General features: G+C 37.1%; 1 protein-coding gene across 2 annotated transcripts in view; it reads left to right on the top strand.

Moving 5' to 3' along the window:
* PAWR (pro-apoptotic WT1 regulator) overlaps window positions 1–20440 on the top strand; it is a 76061-nt gene that overhangs the window by 28486 nt on the left and 27135 nt on the right. For both annotated transcript variants that reach the window (XM_039571355.1, XM_039571354.1), the window contains one exon: window positions 11469–11597. In XM_039571355.1, the coding sequence (XP_039427289.1) occupies window positions 11469–11597 (129 nt within the window). The remainder of the gene's footprint in view (window positions 1–11468; window positions 11598–20440) is intronic.

Genomic DNA, 20440 nt, shown 5'->3' with positions numbered 1-20440 from the left:
GCAATTGCAGGAGGACATGAAAATAAAAAATAGGAAGTAGAAATAAAATCAAAGCAATGCAGAGTTATTTCAGTGTTGAAGTAAAGTTTGGCTTAGCTTTAGGGTGAAGGTTCAGTTCTGATTGTATCTAGAGTAGTTTCCTTTCTTTAAATTGTCTAGTGCCCTCACACAGTTATAGATATGCAAAGAAAATTTGTGTTTCCACATTATTTTAATATTGTTTATGAGACTTTAGGATTCCTTGCTCTTCCAGATCTACAGCCAAGAATCATGTGGCAGGGAAGGGGAAGAGTTTTAAATATTTACTGAACAGAAAGCTGTATATAGAGAGCCTTCTGTTAATTTTTGTTTCATTTAGTGCAGGTGCTAAAAGGTTAATAGCTACCCTATCACATCTATTGTATCAGGAGATTCTTTTCTAACCTAAAGCAATGTTAATTTCCATTTAAGGAAGAATGTCTGCAGGGGCCAGTGGTATTTACTAACTGCGCCTGTAAAAACATTCCTTTTCACCCTCAGATGCTCGCTCAGCCTTCTGTTTTCCAAGCGACGTTATTACAGGCTTTAGCTTGTAGTCTGAGACATTAAAAGCATGTTTTAATAACGTGAACAGCAGAATCCTCATTCCTGACTCCTCCTCGGATACTTCTTTACTTGCTTTCCTCTGGTTTGGATTGGGCTATAAGTGTAGCAATGGCTGTGGGATTTATTTTGTTGTTTTTGCGTGTGTGTGTCCTCCTGCTAACAACATGAAGATCCCCACTGGATGAATCAATTTATATTTGAAAGGTTTTTTTAATCATTAAGATTCTTTAAATCAAGAGAAAAAAGTCTGGTTTTAACTATCATTTGGCTGTGATAGGTACTTATACGAGACAAATTGAATGGAATCCCATTTCCAGTGTTGTCATCTCATATGAATTCCTCTCCTTGTCCTCTTTGGTCAGAGTGACAGGCTGTCAGGCTGGGCACAGCAATGGCTCAGGGCTGCTCCATGGTAACAGAGTGAATGCTTCTACCCTGTGGTACCTACAGGATGCATGTAATTGTTTACCTTTCTTTCACTGAGGAATGGTAAAGCTTGAATTACCTTGTGTTTACCACAGTTTGGTCTACAGAAAACAATGCATGTGAACAGTTGCCATGGGGAACACGATGCATGTTAATTTTGCATCAGTCTTAACCTTAACCTCCTGCTTTCATTACACTCAATAGAAGGGGGAGAAGGGGTGTAGCCCTTCTATTCTGTGCCTCAGCAAGAGAGACCCTTGCCAGTGCCTTGGGTCTCGAGCACAGAGCAAATCCATGTCACCTTGTAGCAAAGTTTCCCAGTCACCAGTAGTGGGCAGATTTCTGAGTATTTCAGAAGAGAGGACTTTACCCAATATTCCTATTTTGAAGTTGAGAAATGCATGTTACAGCTGATGTTGCAAATCAAGATAATAAATGCTTTATAAGCTGAAATCTTCATGATTTGCTTGAGCTGTCTGGTCTAAAAAGGTAGATGGAGTGGCATACAGATAATTGATTGCTGAAGACCTGACCAAGGCTTACACTACGCAAGTAACTCTGTAGCTAAAAAAACCCAAAACTTTACCAGTCACTGAACAATTAAAATAACAGTAATGGAAAATTGCCTTTTTTGTATAAACTCAGTACTTGTGAATATGACCTTTTATTTATCCATCATTTTCCCTGCTTTATTTATTCATGCTTAGTTCTGGTTTGATTTCCTGTAGAAATAGCATTGCTCTCTTACGCAATGAGTTACAGTACTGTATGGTTCCAGTGAGTGCAGTTGTTTTGAACCAACTGTGTGACGTGACTCATTCCTCCCATTATGATCCTATACTATGATTTCCTCGCACCTGGATGGATTTGGTTTTGTGTCTATGCATGTTGTTCTCTGTTCTGAGGTCATCATATTCAAATGCTACTTTTGTACTAAGGTACTTGAACTTCTTGGTACTGTTTTGTGAACTTAGTGTGCACATGAAATACTCTTAGTGGCAAAGTCTTGTCTATTTGCATGTTCCCACCCTGAAGTCCTAGTTTTTCTTACCTACTAGAAGTGGAGTATGCCCAGCTCTGTCTTAGGCCTGGTAATCAAAATACAAAATTTTTGGATGTATGTTGCAGGGGAAATTAGGCAGCCCACTCTGACAGTGACAGAAAGACCACAAAAAATAAGTACCTTGTGTAGTTTTGCTTCTCAGACCAATTGAAACAGATGTGTCCTTTGTTTGCTTGCTTACTTTTGCTGCTGTAATATGTTTACTTCAGTAGCTCCCTCTCACCAGGCATCAGCTACATGTTCTTTCTGTGAGCCTTTCCCACAGCTCTTTCTGTCTCCCACGCTTTCTCCTCCTCGCTCCCAAGTCAATACCATAGTTCCCTTAGTTCCTCACAGAGCTTCTGAATGGGAAGAGTCAAACACCTGCTGAGCTGGCTCAGGGCTGTATACAGTGCTGACTGCTTAGGTGGAAGGGTAACTGCCTGTTTTGTCTAGTCCTTGAATTACTGTGGCAACTAATCTGCATATTTCACTTGTAGCAAACTTGAATTAACCCCCTCACACTTGTGCAACTTTCATATCTTAAAGAATCTATTACTAAATATTAATTACTGTCTGGAACACAACATGCACACACCCCGCAGCACCAGTGCCTTCAAAAAGATACTGGTACAAAAGAGCTGTGATTTCTGAGCAGTTTCCATAAGAAGCAAGGGTACAAGTGGAGGTAGCAGGAGACTCTTATGCTGTTAGCATGCAAGATTGCACTGTGAGAACCTGGACTGGATTTCGTTCAAGATCCTTGGACATGGATATATTTATTAAAAAAGTGTTGGCAAGGCCCCTGAGGAAGAGGACTTCCCTCCAAATACAGAGCTAAAGAGTGATTTTGGAAGTCTGGGTTTGGAAACAGCTTCACAGAGTTGTCACTAGGTTTAGTTGTCACTAGGTATAAGGTGTTTTTCCAAGAAATAGTTACAGTATTGACTACAGCAACAACTTCAAACTTTTTTGATCTTACCTGGTTATATCTGTCCTAGGGAGGCTTCAGTACCACAGATGTGTTTTGTCTGCATGCAGAATTTCAATCGGTGCTGTCTATTCCTGACAACAGTGCTGGGTCCATCAAAAGTGCTTGTTTATTGCCTTAAAAATCAAATTTAAACATTTCTTTCATCCCGATAAGTGCTTATCCTCTTTGAAGTGCTTTTTCAGTACTACTTCTCCCTTTCTGCTCCACGGCTGAATGTAGAGTTCATCTCTGTCTGGTTAGTACACTTTCTTGTATTAGGAGTCAAAAGAAGCATCTGGGAAAGCAGAAAATCTGATTGATATTTTTATCAGTTTTTCTGTAGATTGAGAAGATCTCACTCCTAAATGAGAAGTGTAGTACAATTCTCAGAAAAGCATTGTGCCAAAGTTTTCTTTTTCCCTTTGGGATTGGTTCTGAGTCTGTTGTCCTGGCTTGCCCATGCTCAGTTGGTTTTCATCAGCCTTTTTGCCTTTGTTTATTTTGACCAATCCCACACCCACTGTATGTAAACATTCAATGAGATTCAGTGAGTAGAATAAGAAAAATGACAACTAGCCCATTAGGCAAGAGAGCAGAATCCTATGAAGGCACTGCATTAAAAAATAATAATTAAATGCAACTTGATATTCAGACAGTAGAAATAGCTACAAACTGCATGCTTTAGGGGATAGGGTAGTCAGAAATACAGTTCCACTGATTAACCTGTTTGCTGCTCTCCTTTTGGAACATTCTTCAAGTACTGATCTCATCTTTATTTCTTCTCATAAGCACCACAGATGTACTAGGGAAGAGAACATTCTTTTGTGTTATAGGCTCACATTGAAATGAATAATTCTGTTTTGAAAATAGTGTGGTAATCTTCTCCAAGATTTTTTTCTCTACCTGTTTCTATGTCTTTAAAGAGAAGGGTGCTCAGTCTGTATGGTCTTTTTCTACCTGACAATACATCTTTCTCTCTTTTGGAGCAGTGTTTGTTTGCTAAGTTTTGTCAGAAACACATGGCAGTGAAAGTCAGAATGATGGTGGTTACAGACATCTTTACTCCATTATCTGTTGTTTAAGTGGCTTTTGTTCAGCCATTGTTTACATGCCCTCTAATACCAACATCTCCTAAAATCTTACCTAATACAGGAGCAAGTTTAATAGAAAAAACAGTGTAGACAGGCATCAAGTGTGTAAACTATCACTTGTTTTCTATACATCCAGGATGAATTCTTGTCTGCTCTTGCAGTCTATGATTGTTGTTTCCTGATATCTGTGGCAAGACGCAAACTGATAAATATTTCTTCTGTGAACAGTGCAAATATTTTTAACCAATTTTTTTTTTTTTTTTCCCCCCCCTGGCTGAACCAGATGAACTTTTACCAAATTTCTTCTGCTCAGCCACTGGTTTGCCATCTTTGTTTCAGATAGGATGCAGCATTTAAGAATCTTAATTAGAGGGTTAATGAGACTGGTTTGGTGACTGACTCCACTTCTGTGTGTGTGTGATTTTGGGAAACATTTCTGTAACTTTTAGATTCATATGTTCAACACTGTTAGTGATTTCTGTGTACAGAATGTAGTTTTAATTAACTCTATACCAGAAGTCAGCCATCAGTAGAGGAGGGAAAAGACATGTTGTTACTAGCAAAACAGAAGGAAGGAGCAGTGTGCAAAATTTGAATGAGGAGTGGGATTTTTAATTTCACTCTTTCAGCACACAGAGATATGCTATATAAGGACCCTATAATTTTGGAAGTCGGGTGTCCTGGAATTGCCTGTAGATCATATGAACAGCATTAGGAGGATTTGGCTGGTTTTTTCTTAGACCCTTTATTTGATGGTGATTTACATTTTCTTTTTAAGAGCATGGGATTGTGACTTCTTCTGGATGAATCACTATTCTATTCATATAATAATTTCCCTATGGAACAGGTGTAAGCAGTTTGATGTCATTGCATAAGGAGCCTCAGTCATTGTTGCTGCTCGATACTTCTGTTCCTAGGTGTTGATCCATCAGAAGGGCTCTAAAATGCTAACCGTGAGTTCAGGATTAAGTAGTTTGGTGCTTAATTCTGATAGTTTGCCAATCCATAATTTTTGTTGTGTCTCTCTCTTTTCTAGGAAGATTTTAATAATGCCAGATAGCTAGCTTGTCTTTTGCAAGACACATTTTCTTGTATCCCTGGAATTTTACTCTGTGACTTTAATGTCGTGTACTAAGTAGTTAAATTAAGCATATCCACCAATCATTCTCGACAAGCCTTGTGATAAAGGATTTTTCAGTGATTAGTTTAAGTTAAACATTGGACTTTTGAACTCATTCTTGTGGTATGTTTGAAAACACTTGTGACCAAACAGTGTATTTTGATGAGTAATAAACTGCAAACATTGCTGCTTTTTGTTATTGTAATGAGGGATAATTGACATTCTAGTGTTGATGCAGTTGATGTTTTGCATAAAGCTTTAAAAGTATTCAAAATACTTTGTTATTTTGCTCTTAATACAGACAAATATGTTGGGTTCTTTTCCAGAAACATTTCTAAGAGGATTTTGAGACTTTAAATTGTATTTGCTCTGGAATATAATTGAGTATACAAAGTAGGCACTTATAAATTCTTATTATGGGTGAGAAAAGGGTAGAGTTAAAAAAAAAAGGAAACGTGACTTATAATCAGGAATGCTGTGAATTTTGTAGAGCAAGATGTGCATTTCAGTGATCTCTAAGCGATGCTTGTGTTTTTGGATTGCTTTGTGGGCAGCGTGGTCAAGGATGAACAAATCCTATGGCTGCGTTCAGCTGTGCTCTGGCCCACCTGCTGGGCACTGACCCATTGTTGTTGTCTGGTCTCTTTTGATCTCAGATTCCAAAGATTCCTGGCTTTACTCCTCTTCTATGTTAAAAATCCATGCTTGTGATTATACTAATTGTTGATATTGGACTACACCAGGTAGAGACGTAGACTTCTGGAAGTGCACAAAAGCCATGCGGATGAGGTGTTGGATTTCAGTATCCTTATCTGGACTCTCTTAATGTGACAATTGAATTCTTATAAAAATAAAATCTTTTACTGGGTAATCCATAAAACTGTTTGTAGGTTTTAGATCCTAGGAATAACATTAGCTCTTTTCACCTCTATTGGAATGGTTTTCAACTTATGAAGAAAAGTACTCAAGCAAGTGAAATGTGATGAAAGGCTTGCAAAATGAAAAAGATGCAATTTTTCCAATTATACTGTCATACTAGGAAAAGATTTTATTGCTCTAAACCTGTTTACTTAAATTTTTGGGTGCTGCCTGGACATTGTAATAAAAGTGTGTTACAGATAGGATTAAAATTAGTGTTTCAGAGGGGAAAAGTTATATAATCTTAAATCATAGAGGTTTGGGATTTTTGCTTGGTTTTGATGGGAGGTGATGACAAGAATTTGATACTATGCAAGGAGGTAGGGAAGATGGTATTTAGCTGATATCAAAGTTGTGCATGGTAAAGCGAGGAAGCATTTGGTTCTCAGTGTTGCAGTAAGAAGAGTGATTTAGGGAAATGATGTGTAAAATAGCTGTCTTTTATTTGCAGTTAATTTTCCAGGTTTTCTGAACAGTCAGCCAAAGGAAAGATAATGTTGAATCCTAAAATGTATGTTGCAGTAATTAATTGGCTGGATAAGTTCTTTTCAGAGTTAAAAGCAATCCTTATATTTTGTCTTATATTTCTACTGTGGAAGCTTTTAGAAAATATTTACATTTAATAGAAACCTTTGCAGCTTTACAACATCTTGAGATGAAGTTGTGATAGTGCATTTTGAACTTTTTCTCAGCATGGGAAGTATCCTTGTGGTAAAATTGATTTTTTAAAATTGCATTTTTTAATTGTTTGTAGTTGTTTCTGGGAAATGGGAAGACATCTCAATTTGTTTCCTCTTCTAGATTACTACCTTGGTTAAGCTAAGAAAACCCATCAAGATAACTGATGGTGATGTAGAGTTTCTGTTTATTGCCCAATATAAAGCGGAACATGGGGTTTTACCGAGAGTACGTATCTGCTTGCACATCTTGCTGTACTGGTTAAATATGGTATTATCTCAAGTGCTCATCATTTTCGAAAAGCTGATGTAGCACAACCATTCCTGCAGTTCTGTGAAATAAATCATTTGAATGGGCTTGTATCTGGTCCAGGCAAAGTCAATTGAGCTAATTAAAACTGCTGAAACTAACCTGACTGACCTTTCATTGAAATGAACTGGGAAGCCCTCAGTTATGTGCTCGGCCAGCAGAACACCAAGGCAGGAGCAGGTTGGTGCAGGAAGGGGGATGGGAATAGGGACATTTTGACTCAGCACGATTTCTTGTGGCGAGAGCAGCTTGTGCGTGCTCGTAAATTGATCTGCATGTAGGAATATTGCTTCTTTCCAGGGAAGAAACAGTCCCTCCCCAACTTTGCTTGTTCTTAGCAATGCACAAATATTTATAGGAAGCAAACCAGTGAATCATTAGAAATGTTCTTTGTACAATGTCTCCTTAAACTGCAGGTTGTGGTGTGCTGGAATGTGGGGATATCTTTGTGGCTGTTTCTTTCCTCAGTCTGATTCTTTTGAAAGCATCTTATTCTGCTTGTATTTTCCATACTAGAGGTTTAAAGAAAAAATGTTTATACTGCAGCTTCAAACATTTACTGAAATGCTAGAAAACCTAAAGAATTTCTGTGGATTCCTTATATTAAGATCAGATGTGGGAATGTCACATTGAATATCTGCTGTACAAGACTCAAATGATTTTAATGGAAAATAAGAATCTGAAATGGTATGTGCCTAGTGGCAAAATAAAAAAGCAGAGGAAAGGGAACGGACAGAGAGAATTATATAATGGGTCACAATTACACCTTGGTGGTTACAAGTCCATTTCTCTGCTGTGCTGACAGAGAAAGTAATTGCTGCTTTTATGTCTTTTTCAATGATGTGAAACTAGTTTCACAGCAAAATGCAGTATTTGAGAGAGCCTGCAACATGAACAACAGAGTAATCCAGCTGATTGAAATGTCTTGTGGGTAAGGCAGTTTCAGCTGCCGGGCAGTTTGAAAGAACCCAGTTTTTAAAGTGTGTAACAAGACTTTAAACATTTATAATTTTTTCAATAATAATGTATCAACTGAAATGTGGTTTTATTGATTTTTATTATTCTAAAAGTTAGAACATAAATGGCGATAATACTAGCAATCAATAAGTGAAGATGAAGTGCATAAAGCAGGATGTTTTCAATAAGAAAGCTTACTTCGTCATGAGTCAAAAAAAGTGGAGTTCCTTATTAAGCCTAATGGTTATTGAAGCAAAACTTAATAACTTACTAGAAAGCAGTAAAAGGTTTAAATTATGTAGTTGTTACCATGTTGACTTGTGCTCAGCCTGCACTTCGTAAACATCGTGTAAATTGGTGTGTCTACGTGTTTGGAAGGAGAACGTAACCTTTGTGTTTGGGAAACCACAGGCTCTGCCAATGACTAGGCATCTGCTTTAGGGCAGGAAGGCCTTGGCAGCCCAGGCCAAATATGCCATGTCAGCCACAGATGGTGACTCTCCTGTGCTTGTGACTCTACCACCTCATATCTTACAAGTAATAAAAGCCTGGTGCTCCTCTGGTTCTAACCACTCAAACTTGTGCTGGTGTCAGCTGGCATGGCACCTACTCCAGTGAAGGGAACTGGAGTGGGGAGCAAGCCCCAGTAGCCTTTAAAACGGAGGTTATATGTTCTGAATTAGATTTACATAAGCTGTTTAATCAACTGTCCCATGCGCGGGAAGAAGGCCTTTAACTTTGGAAGTATGGATTGTTTGGGGTGATTGAACACCTTTCGATGGTACTGATATGCAGACTTTGGTGATCTTGGACCTTCCTGAGAAGGAAGGAAGGGGTGGGAATGGACATTGCTGGCAAATCCTAACTGAAATGTTTAGTTTAAAACTATGTGGCTAGAACTTTCATACCAGATTTTGTTCCTGTCCAAAATTGCTAAAAGAATAGTTAGTAACAGGTGATCTTATATTAAAAGAGAGAAGAACATTCTTCATTACAGATGTAATTGTATTCAGAGAAAAATATTTCTGTGGAATGCTCATGGTCTCTGGAAAGCTTATGAGAAGCATGTATCTGAAGGAGAGAATTTGTGGAGAAAGGTACACTTGTCTACTTAGTCACTACTAAGACTTTTTCCCCGACAACATTGATATTTGAGCTTCATTTTTCTCTTTAAAGAATGTTGTTCCTTGAAAATGCAAAGTTATTTTGAGGTGTGTGAAGATTACTAGTCTCTTCTGTCTTGAGTCGGATTTCTCCTACGCATTCTAGAGGCTGTTTTCCAAGCTAATTTGAAACATTCTCTTTCCTTTGCGTTTATCTGGGATTTCCATTCACTATTACAGCAACTTGGAGACTGGAAGAACAATCTGAAAGTGTTCTTGTTTCTTGAACACAGTATCATTCTTCAAGCATTCTTCATCAGCATGACATTAGTTATAATTTATATGATATCTTCTGTGTGCCTCGTAGTTCTTTCTGAACAAGGCTGGCTTTGTAAGAGGTGAAGATCACTCCATTTCTCGTTGCCGTAGGGCCTGATTATTTCTTAATTGTGTCACTTCATAATGGATTAATACGAAAATGGGATAAATTAGGACCTAAGTTTATGTTATCAAATTGTTTAAGTTTTACAGTTTATAAAAGGTAGAGGATGTTGATTTAAAGATAATTTCCTAGAATGTGCCATGACAGTGTTTTTTAAACGCCTTGTTATAAATGGACGCAAAAGAATTAAATATTTGTAATTATTTTATTATAAAAACTCATTGAAAGTGTTTTTGAATGTGTAATGATTCAGCCGTAATAATCTTCTAAGTATGCCTTTCTAAGTGATAGGAGAATGTCTGCATCAGTTACATTGAAAGGTTGGTTAGAAGTAGACTGGTGAAATTGCATTAGTGTTGCTGTCATGAGTGCTGCTGTGGAGAGTTTAAATGGCTTTTATTCAGGTTCACTTGTGGAACCATATCCCTTTCTGGTTTGTCAGTTTTCTATCACCAGGTTTTGTATCACCACAATGTTTGCTTTGGAGGAGCTGGAGTTAGTTTTTGTTATACTAGTGCTATTTTCAGCTAGCAAATAACACTGGTTTTATATTTAAAGATACTGTATTCCAGCATTCTCACCATATGCTTTTGACTAGTTTTGTGTCCTCTGTGTAAGATGATGACAGAGATTGTCAGTATCTGGGTCTCAGAATAGTGACTTTTGGTTTTTTGTGCATTTCAAATTTCAACGGAAATAATTTGACATTCATCTTTGTTCTCTGCTAGTCCTGTTTTCTGTTTCTCAAGGTACTGTACATTAATCTAGAAGCTTTTTCTGATGTCTTAAACTGATCAGTTCCCTGTGTTTCTGTAACAAGGTTTCACACATCTCTTGTTCTAATGTATGGTGCTGGTAAACAGCTTGTGATGTCATGGTCAGGGTTTTGGGGTTTTTCTGAGCTTTGTCTGCTTCAAGTTGGTCTTCTAACCATAAGATTGTTTTTGTTTTTTTTTTTTTTTCTTTCTGTAAATTTGTGGACATTAAATTAATAGACTGATCTAGACATAGCTGACTTAGCCCAAAGCTGGTTGAGTATTCACATTTCTACCCTGGCACTAACATAGCTTTGAGCTAGAACAGAGGCAGTAATACTGATTAGTTATTTTTTTGTTTACTTGCCTACTTACTTTTCCTGTCTCTGCCTGACAGCAGTCAGTGTTTTAGAAACTTAATCCTTTCAAAGCAAGTATTTCAGCAAATCTAGTATGAAACATTAGTGTTGAAGAGTCAAAACATTATATATGTTAACTGTTAGTGATTAATGACTGTCCAATTAAGTTAAAAATTACTGATTTTCAGTGGTCAATTTTTAAAGACAAAATGAAAACCAAGGAGAGCAAAATTAAGATGGGTGATTGAGACTGATACTTCAGCCTCAATAGATGCCACTATGTCAAAAAGATCAGCTGTTGAGTGAAGAGTACAATTAACTCTTTTTTTATTTTTTCTTTTCTGAATTTCCTCAAAATCTCTAATGGGTAGAGGTAATACGATTCCATATGGCAAACAGGGTTGTAGAATCATTCAAATGGAAGGAACTTCAGGTATAGTCTGAGCTCCTGCTCGCAGCAGGATTAGCACTGAACTTGCACAGCATTGTCTAAACCTTTATCAAATTGGATCTTGTTTTGATTATTTCTTACTTTTGTGATGAAGAAAAAGCTGTTAGTTGGAAAGAAAAGCATTTAAACATTAAACTTCACTGAAATATGAAATTAATATTTGAAAATATTCACTGATGCATTAATTTTGTGAAATGCGGAAAGCATGTGAAGCAACATACAAAGACTATAACTGATAACTAAATATTTTTCATTTTAGAGCCTTGATGAGTATGAAGATGATGAAGCAGGGCAGAAGGAACGAAAGAAAGAGGATGCTATTACTCAACAGAATACGATACAAAATGAGAGTTCCAGTGCAGATACCTCTGGCTCATACTTACTCCAGGTGGGATCTTAACATTGTTCATTTTGGTATTTTACTCAGATTTAAAACTCATATGCCTTCTTCTTTGTCTTTCATAGTAGTAGATTATACTCTACATGAAAAAACCCTGAAGTTCAGGAGTTGACACATTACTGAAAGCAGAGTATGAGGTTGCATTCCTCAAACGTAACACTACTGAGGTGAAGATTCTGGCAATAGAATCTTCTCTTTCTGTAGAGGCATTGAAGGTAATAGTTTTGATGTTCGTCGTAGAACTAACTATTCAGTGAGGGGAAGAGAAACTGGGATAAAAATTATTCAAGTGAAAAATACTGACAGGTTTAGAATATTCAATTAACTGGAGGTAGACTTTTAAATCAGGACACACTATCCTAATTTATTTTGTCAATTAACTTCTAATTACTGATTCTGGGATTGAAAGCAACACACAAACACCTAGGGAAAACACCCCTTGCCTCTGTGAAACCTTTTCTCTCTTTTTATTGCTCTCCAGTCCCCTGAACACACTCATTCCTGCAGTCCTTTCCCCCTGACATCAAAACATTGCCAATTATGCCCAGTACACCCCTCCTTCATACTGTACCACCTGTGGCAAATGTTCTGTCTCCTTCCTGAGTGCCCTAAGTCTCTTTAAGCAGTCTTGTTTCTCCTTCTGTTACCTAACAGCATGTACAAACCCAGCTGTACAAACTGAGGCCATCCAGCCCAACAGAGGCAACAGGACATGCGCAGGGAGAAAAACATGCAAACAAACCAACCATGTGGTGATCATGGGTAGTTTTCTAACCACCCATAAAGACAGGGGGCATGTCTGGATTGGTGGATCTTGATGCACTTTCCTTCTAAAATTTTGCCCAGTCTTTTACATGCTCATGGTTGCTTTTAACATTGAGAAGAGCCTGGGGCAGAGAAGTCTACAGCTTAATTACCTGGAATGTCAAGATCAGTCTCCTTTTGCTGAAGTTGAATCTGTCATTTTCCATCTGTTTTGATATGATTTCAGCAAGATGGCCCAGTGGAGGACATGGGGAACTGCTTCCTCTTTATGTAACTGAGTGCTGCAGAGAGAGGATGGCTTCTCTCAGCTGCCTGTTCCCTAGGCTGAAGAATTCTATTTTACTCGGTTGTTTCTCATATAGGAGTTACTCAGTAATGTTCTATACTTTCCAGTTTGACTCTGTTTTGTTTGGTACCCAAAACCAGAACCAATAAAACATTCAGTACAGCATGCAGTCCTAGAGTGGTTTAGTGGTGGGGTTTGTTTTTTCTCAGTTTCTTTCCTAATAACTCCTGATGCCTGTCTATTTGTCTCCTGAGCACTGAATTTACTGTTTATGTTGTGTATGCCTAATCAAACATAACATTTTGGAGTTATCTGTGAATGAGAATAACAAGGTCAGAGGTTGATGCCTGTGTAAATTTAGAAACATGTTCACCTTTTGTTTCACTTATGTACACTATGCTTATGTACATTAAATTTAATCTCCTGTTTTACCTTCCAGTCACTCCCAGTAAAGGAGTCCTGCATGTTTTTACAGTTGATCTGTATCTTTTCTGTTCTCAATAGCATCTGTGGACATCTCCTCCCCAAATACAGGTTCCAGCACAGGTTCCTGTGACACTCCTTGGTTGGTTTTTCCATCCACTGTGAAAGCTGACCATCAGGGTCCACCATTATTTCCTGCCTTTTCACCAGTGATTTATTCACAAAAGGACATTTGCTTTTATTCTAAGAGATTACTTTCTTTAAGAGTCTTTAGGGGGTGTCTTTGAAATGCACTATGCTGTCAATCAAATTTCTGTCCTGGACATGTTTCTATAACTTAAAAGAGCTGTATTAGATTTGTGAAGTGCAACTATTCCACAAATGCCCTGGTGACTCTTCAACATGGTATCATATTTACTCAGTTATTCCCTAATTGCTCTAGATTTAGTAGCAACACTTTATCCAATATAAATATCAAGTTTACTCTTCTGTAGTTCTCTGTTTGTTTCAGAATCTTCTTGAGGATGATGTTTAGGTTACCCGGTGGTACTAGGGCAGTTTTATATTTTAGAGAAGTGATATTTTAAATTTTAAATTTTTTAGAGAAGTTATATTTGATGTCAAGTAGTAGCTATTACATTTTTCAGTACCATCCATAGTTTCGTCAAAGCTCAAGGAGTAAAATAACTGTATAATTCTGGCAGGTAACATTTTAAAATTTATTTTATTAATTTGTTTTCACATTCTAACAGTGCTTCTGCTGTAAATAGGCCCTTCTCCAGAGGGAGTGCTCTGATGTGACACTCTTACCATTCTTTTCCCTGGTGAACATCAACAAAAATATTTCTGCAAAGCAACTGTCTCCTCTTTGTATGCCTCATATAACCGGATCTGTTGTCTTTGCAGATTCGTCAGGAGTCATCATTCTGAAAAGTTTTTATGCTTTTTTCCAAGTTGTTTGTTAGACTTCTTACAGTGTTCACTCTGTTTTCACTTTTTCAGCTGATATTCCGAAAGTTGTCATTTTTAGTTTCCCCTAGTGGTATTACTGTATAATATTTTGGCTATATTCCCATGCCCCCTTTTTTCCATCCATATTTTCTATTCTTCTTGACCAGCAATCTCAGTTTTTATTTACCAAACTGTCTGTATTAATTGTATCCTGCATGTTTCCAAGTTTGTCATCTCTGTATTCCAACAGGCACTACTTATTTGTTGACAGAGCACAGCAGGAGTGTCCTGTTACTGACAGTACAGAAGAGAGTTCTGGGTTTTGGATTGGGCAGAGGCCCAGGGTGGGACATGTACAGAACAGGTGGAACCTTAGAAAGTTGTAGCCACTGAGACTTAATCGGTTTATTACTGGGTCTGTCAACTCGCTTTTTATTAGAAGACTTAGAACTTGCCCATTTTGAACAGAATTTGACAGCAGTGTTATTTTGGCTTTGATTACTTAATTTCCTTCTGATTCTACTATGTGCAAGACTAATAATCTTTTTAAAAGTAGAGCTTATGCTGTAGTTGTAAGAACTCATTTTAAGGTGCCATTGACTAATACATATTTTACTTCTGTGTACTAAGCAGAATAAATACTTTTCTGTAGTTACAGCTATTTTCCCCCCATTTGTCCATTCTTATTGTCATTTAATGGAATTTGTAAATACGTAATTATTGTGAATATGATATTGACTTAATATTTGATGATGAAATGTGTTGCTGAATAAGGTTTTCTTTCCAATCCTTAATCTGATTTTTCAGTTCTGTTTTAATATTATCAGAGATGGCAGTTCTCATTTTCTCAGGCAATATGTACATTTTTTGAAAACTCTGGCTAAATTTTAAGTTCTTGATCCAAAGCACAGACATCCCAGGTTTGTTTAAGAATAGATCTAAAAATATAGCAGACTTGAGTATTTTCCCTGAAGCAGAGCTATTTGACTGAAATCATCTTCTGAATTATTTTATATTGGCAATGTGGAAAATGGTAGGTCTGGCAATGTTACAAGCACTGAAAAACTATTAAAATCAAAGAATTTGTTATTTCACTTTAGCAAAAGAGAGTGTGGAAAGCCACACCTCACCAGGTGAATCAACATTAAATCCACTTCCAGACACAAGTGTTATATCTGGCTCTGACCTTCTTGCTTGATTTTCCTCCTGTTCTTAGCTGCACTTCAGTTGTTCTAATCTTGTGAGTTGCAGAGCTGTGGGCTACTCTGGTGATGTGTATGGGGATGCAGACTGAGGGTGATAAGTCCTGTATCAGTAAGCTTAGAGCTCTTACAAATGAGCTACAAATCTGCAATGCTAAGGACAAGCATAGTTAAAACTACTACTTAAAAGTTTCTTAAGTTTCTACTTTAACTGGAAATCTTTGGAGTCTGGTAATTGTAGAAATCTAACTCTTGTTTAGCAGAGATGGCAAAATTGAAAGTAGTGCAAAACTATTTGATAGCAATGTCTTTCTTGCAGGTGGATAGAAATGATATATTCAAAGTAGCGAACATTTCTTAATTGAAAATGGAGTTAGTATTTATGTGCTATAAGGAAAGCTTGCATCAAAAAAACCTACAAGATGTGGCAGGAAAAAACAATTCGTTTAATGATGATTTATTTTTAAGTCTTTTAGAAGACTTGCTGCGTTCCAGAATGTGGAAAAGACATTACTATTAGCTAATACTCAAAGAACCCCTGCCAAAAACCAGCATATGCTAGGCTTTTGTATCAAAGCATTCAGGTTTACTGATACCGTGGTTATGTGCCTCTTGGAATTCAGTTGTTTGTGGATCTGGCCTCCTAAAATATTCCCCAAATATGTGCCCTTCTTCATGTAATCTTGTGGCAGTAGGGTTAACATTGCCTGTGTGTCATGACAAAAGTGGTATCTGAGCATGGTAGCATGTTGTGATGTGTATGTCACCTTACGGTGTTCTTGGGAAATTGGAGAGCCAATTGGGAAGGCTGAGAAGATTAATTCAAAGCTAATGTAAAGCCTTGCAGTGGGAGACAAATGGATAGGTCCTCTATCCATTAAAACCTTCAAATTACAACTGGCTGCTTTTTGGCAGTTATGCTATAATAATACAGAAGTATCATTCTCAATACCTTGGAAAGAGTTTGAAATCGTTTGCTTTGTTATCTTTGATTCCTTTCTGCTTGCATTTTATTTCAAATGTTGTAGTGTCTGTAAATGCTAGTTGTGCACAGCACAGTGTACTGAATGAGTACACTGCAAAAAATTTATCAGCTGTGAATAACTGACATTTGAGATATGGGAGTTGAGTAAATGTGTATTATCAAAAGCATCAAGAGACCAAAGGTGTTTGAGATCTTCAAAATTACTTTTGTCTTTGGCATGAGGGTGGGGTTTATTGTGTTCTAAGATGTGTGTTTTTCTCCTCACTGAGGACAAAAAGGGTCTTGCTAGATGAGCTGAATCCTCTCCTTTCCCTGGAAAACTTGAACCAAACATGTCAGGATGATTTTTGCTACTAACATAACATGGAAACAGGAATCAATAGAGTGAGAAATACTGATTTCTGTGCCTGTGAGCATGGAAAGAGGAAATTCTGAGTGACTTAGATAATGAACTTCAACCTCTGTGAAATTAATACTCCAAATCCTTCAAGTGAAAGGTAATGATTTATAAATACTAGAATGATTTAGAGTATCTTACTGTAGAAAGGGAATGCTGATCTTTATTATTGTCATACAGAAGCAAAATTTGTCCATAACTATCGCAGTTACTATTATGTTTTGTATCTGTACTGATTTGCAAAGATCTCTGTGCAGTCATCTGCTAGAAACCTGCCTTGGTATTTGTAGTGCTGGTATGAAACTGGTGAGGGAATTTTCTTCTCAAGCATTATGAAGCCTGGGACCCCAGTATGAAACATGACTCACTCTTATTTTAAAGCCATGACAACTGTTTTGCTGTACCTAATTGCATATTATATATTCCTGCAAAGCGCAGGGCGTCATTCAAGATCCTTGCACTTCAGTTGGAAATAACAATCATTTTGTTCCAACCATTAACTTGCTTTGTGTATGCAATTGTAATGCACATTTCTTGGTCTCCCTGTAATGCTCTTAGAATCTATATGATCAAGAAATTAAGATCTTAAATCTTACAAAATTATTTTATACAAGATACAGCTTTGTGAGATACATTTTAGGCAGTTAAACATCCACACTGAATTGCAGTCACCAATACAGAATGGATTTGCTAGACAAAAAAATGTCACTTCATTTGTAGCACTTAGCCTTGTTAGACTGTAAGTTGTATTATATTCTTGCAGTAAGTACAAATTATGTGCATTAGCAGACAGGCTAAAGCTTGATCCTAGTACTGAATTCCTGTGGAGCTGTTAATCCAAGACAACGAAAGGCAAAGCTGCCCTAGTTTTCAGCTCGGAGCACTGACTTACATACACAATAGTATTGCCATGTCTTGGATTGCTCTCACTCCTCTCTGTAACAGCAATGCAGGTTTTTGTTCTCTCTAAGAGATTCTGATAGAAGCTTGAATAATCATTCCGTTTGGTGTAGAAATTACCCAGGACCTTTGAAAGAATCCTTGTTGATTGGAAGTGAGGATGGGATGAAATGTCTACATAATCAGCATTAATGAAACAGTTATGAAATTGTGTCACAGTAGGTTGGGTTTATTGTATTAACTTCAGTAGTGAATAGGTTAGGTGGCTGGTGAAGTCATCTAAGCTTGATTTATTAACATGACCATTTAGTTATGCCTTGTGCATTTAGTTGTAAGTCATTCAAAAGCCTTTGAAAATTGGAGGAAAACCACATCAGATCTTTTTTTTAACCTTTTTTTATAAAAAGTCTTAATGTTTCACCAAAACATTGCAGGCACTTTCTAAAAGGAACATGGTCCAAAGATATTTCTACAGAAGTGTGGTTTGTAGTTCTGTTTGCTTAAATACTATTCTTTTCTTTAAATGTGACCTAACACATTGAAATTTTTGGAAGCAATGATATATATCAGTGTTACAAAACTATAAACGTTTAATAGAGGCACCTTATAAGCTTTGTTGAAAGCAGTTAATAAAGGTAAGGAAAAAAATTCCTTCTTAGCTTTGTGGCAAACTGTGAGAAATGCAGGGATCTGAATTTGTTACATGCATCTCCTTTCAGAATGACAGCTGAAAACATGCTTGACACAAGCTTCCCCAGAGTTTTGTACTTGAATCTTTTGCCAAGAATATACTGCCAAATAAGCCAGTCAACTCAAGTTGCACTTTTTTCCTATTTTGCCTCTTCTGGCTTTTCATTTTGCACAGCAGTGTAATGTCATACAACATCATTTTACAATTACTCTCATTATCCAAAGTATGTGGTAGTAATACACATGCCCATTCATACATGACCACAGCTTTTCAAAGGTGTCTGGCATCTAGGTTTCATGTAGTTCTTGCAAAGAAGAACTGTGCATGCATTCCAGAGTAATAATTCATCTTTTGTAAGTGTATTGCTGTGTTGTGCTTGATGTTAATTTCCATCCATAGAGAAAATGTGGTTGTGCTACACTATGCATGCCCAAATGTATTAAACATGTTTTCTTCTCAGCACTACATTTCTTTAGATGTTAGGCCAGGAATTATTTTGCATAATAACATGATTATAATATTGGTATTATTTTTAAAAGTAAGAAAGTAAATGGGATTAAAATACATAAATTAGGGTAACGTATGTTTGAGTTTGTGAAGTCATAAGTAATTCTGCCAAATCAGGTTGTATGATTCTAATATTTGAGAATTAACTACCGGGTAATACTCATCTTGGGTCTTCTATTTGTAAGTGGAGTGTGATGCACTTCACAGAGATGATATGAAAGTAGTCATTAGTATTCACAAAGCGTTTAAGCAATAATAGTGACTGCAGGCAGAAGAACTCAAGAGGAAATCCGACTATATGGCTAAAAGTGTTTGCATAAAAATTAGTTGAAAAGTATTCAAATTCAGTGTTGTTTAAGTATTAAAAGATCACTAATTTTTACAACATATTTCCTTAAGTCAGTTTTGTGTTTGTGCAGTGTTTTTAAAGTGACAATAGTTGGAGGAAATTTGCTGCCCTGTACAGGTCATGACATGAACCAGGTTTTTCAGTTACCATGGCTCCTGTGGTGTGGGAGACCCAGATGATTTCTGTGATCTGTGTAAGGAAAACAGGAACACAGGAATTTTGTGTTTTCATGGTCACACATGATCAGACAAATCACTCAAGTAATTTCTAGCAATATGGGCCTATATTCAGAGCAGTTTGAGTATGTTAATAACAGTAATTAAGGCACATGTCCATGTGGTGAAGAGCTAGCAAATGCAAAATACTGAACATTACTCACTGAGTACTGTTCCTTGTGTTCCACTTAGGAGATGTTGTGGAAAAATATGTCAGGAAGGGCAGTATCATGGGTTTGAATGAAAGTTGCATAAGTCTAGGACGTTCTGACCTGTTCTGAATTGGTTGAATTTGCAGTCTTGATTTGCTTTAAATGCTTTTTTTCTGTGTGTATTATTGGAGGCTGGAAAACCCCCCACTCTATATGGTAACTGTTTAATCATCAAGGTAACTTCTGACTTTAGGAGTAAAAATGTTGTATGGTGTTCTTGTCTGGTATAACTGGAGGCTTTGACTACACTACAAGGATTTGTTTTGAAAAAATTAGATTGCTAGTTTTTAGTTACATTGTATGGATTTGTGTTTTTAGTAGATTTCTCATGGGAATGAGCTATGTCAGAAGACACTGTTGTAGCAGCATGATTTTTCTGCCAAAATCTTCCTCCTCTCCTGCCATGTGAGCAAATTTAGTATATGTGTGTCTATTGGTATAGTGCTGCTGATCCATGCGTGTTCAGTGGGTTTTACTGTGCCAGAGGATCTGCACATGCTCAGCAAATCTGATTCAGCTGTATTGCACATGCACTATCCAATACTGCTGCTTTGGAAAGCGCTTTCAAGTGAAACTGTGGTCCTTTTTGCCCATGAGAAATGAGGAAGCTGAGAGCTAGCAGTTACTAATGTGAGACCAAAGGGAAAGAGGGTGGCCGTAAATTGCCTATGAGCCATCTAAAGTTGCTTGGCTAGCAGCACGTAGCCTTGAGGATGCAGCTTGGGCATCCCTACTTTGAGTTGCCTGACTTCTGCTCTTGGAGGGAAATGCTGATAATGACTATCAAGATCTGTCTTCTGACAACTGACCAAGAGGAGAAATCTTTCCATTTGTTTGTGGAAGGCATAATTTGTGTTCAGTGCTTGATCACTGTCAGCATAAATTTGATTACCTTTTATGGCAAACTTTGCTTTTCTTAGAAAGAAATAAAAAATTATTAAGGTTTTA

This window comes from Corvus cornix, chromosome 1A (assembly GCF_000738735.6).
Source record: "Corvus cornix cornix isolate S_Up_H32 chromosome 1A, ASM73873v5, whole genome shotgun sequence".
In the NCBI taxonomy this organism is placed as follows: Eukaryota; Metazoa; Chordata; class Aves; order Passeriformes; family Corvidae; genus Corvus; species Corvus cornix.
This window is presented reverse-complemented; position numbering and strand designations above follow the sequence as displayed.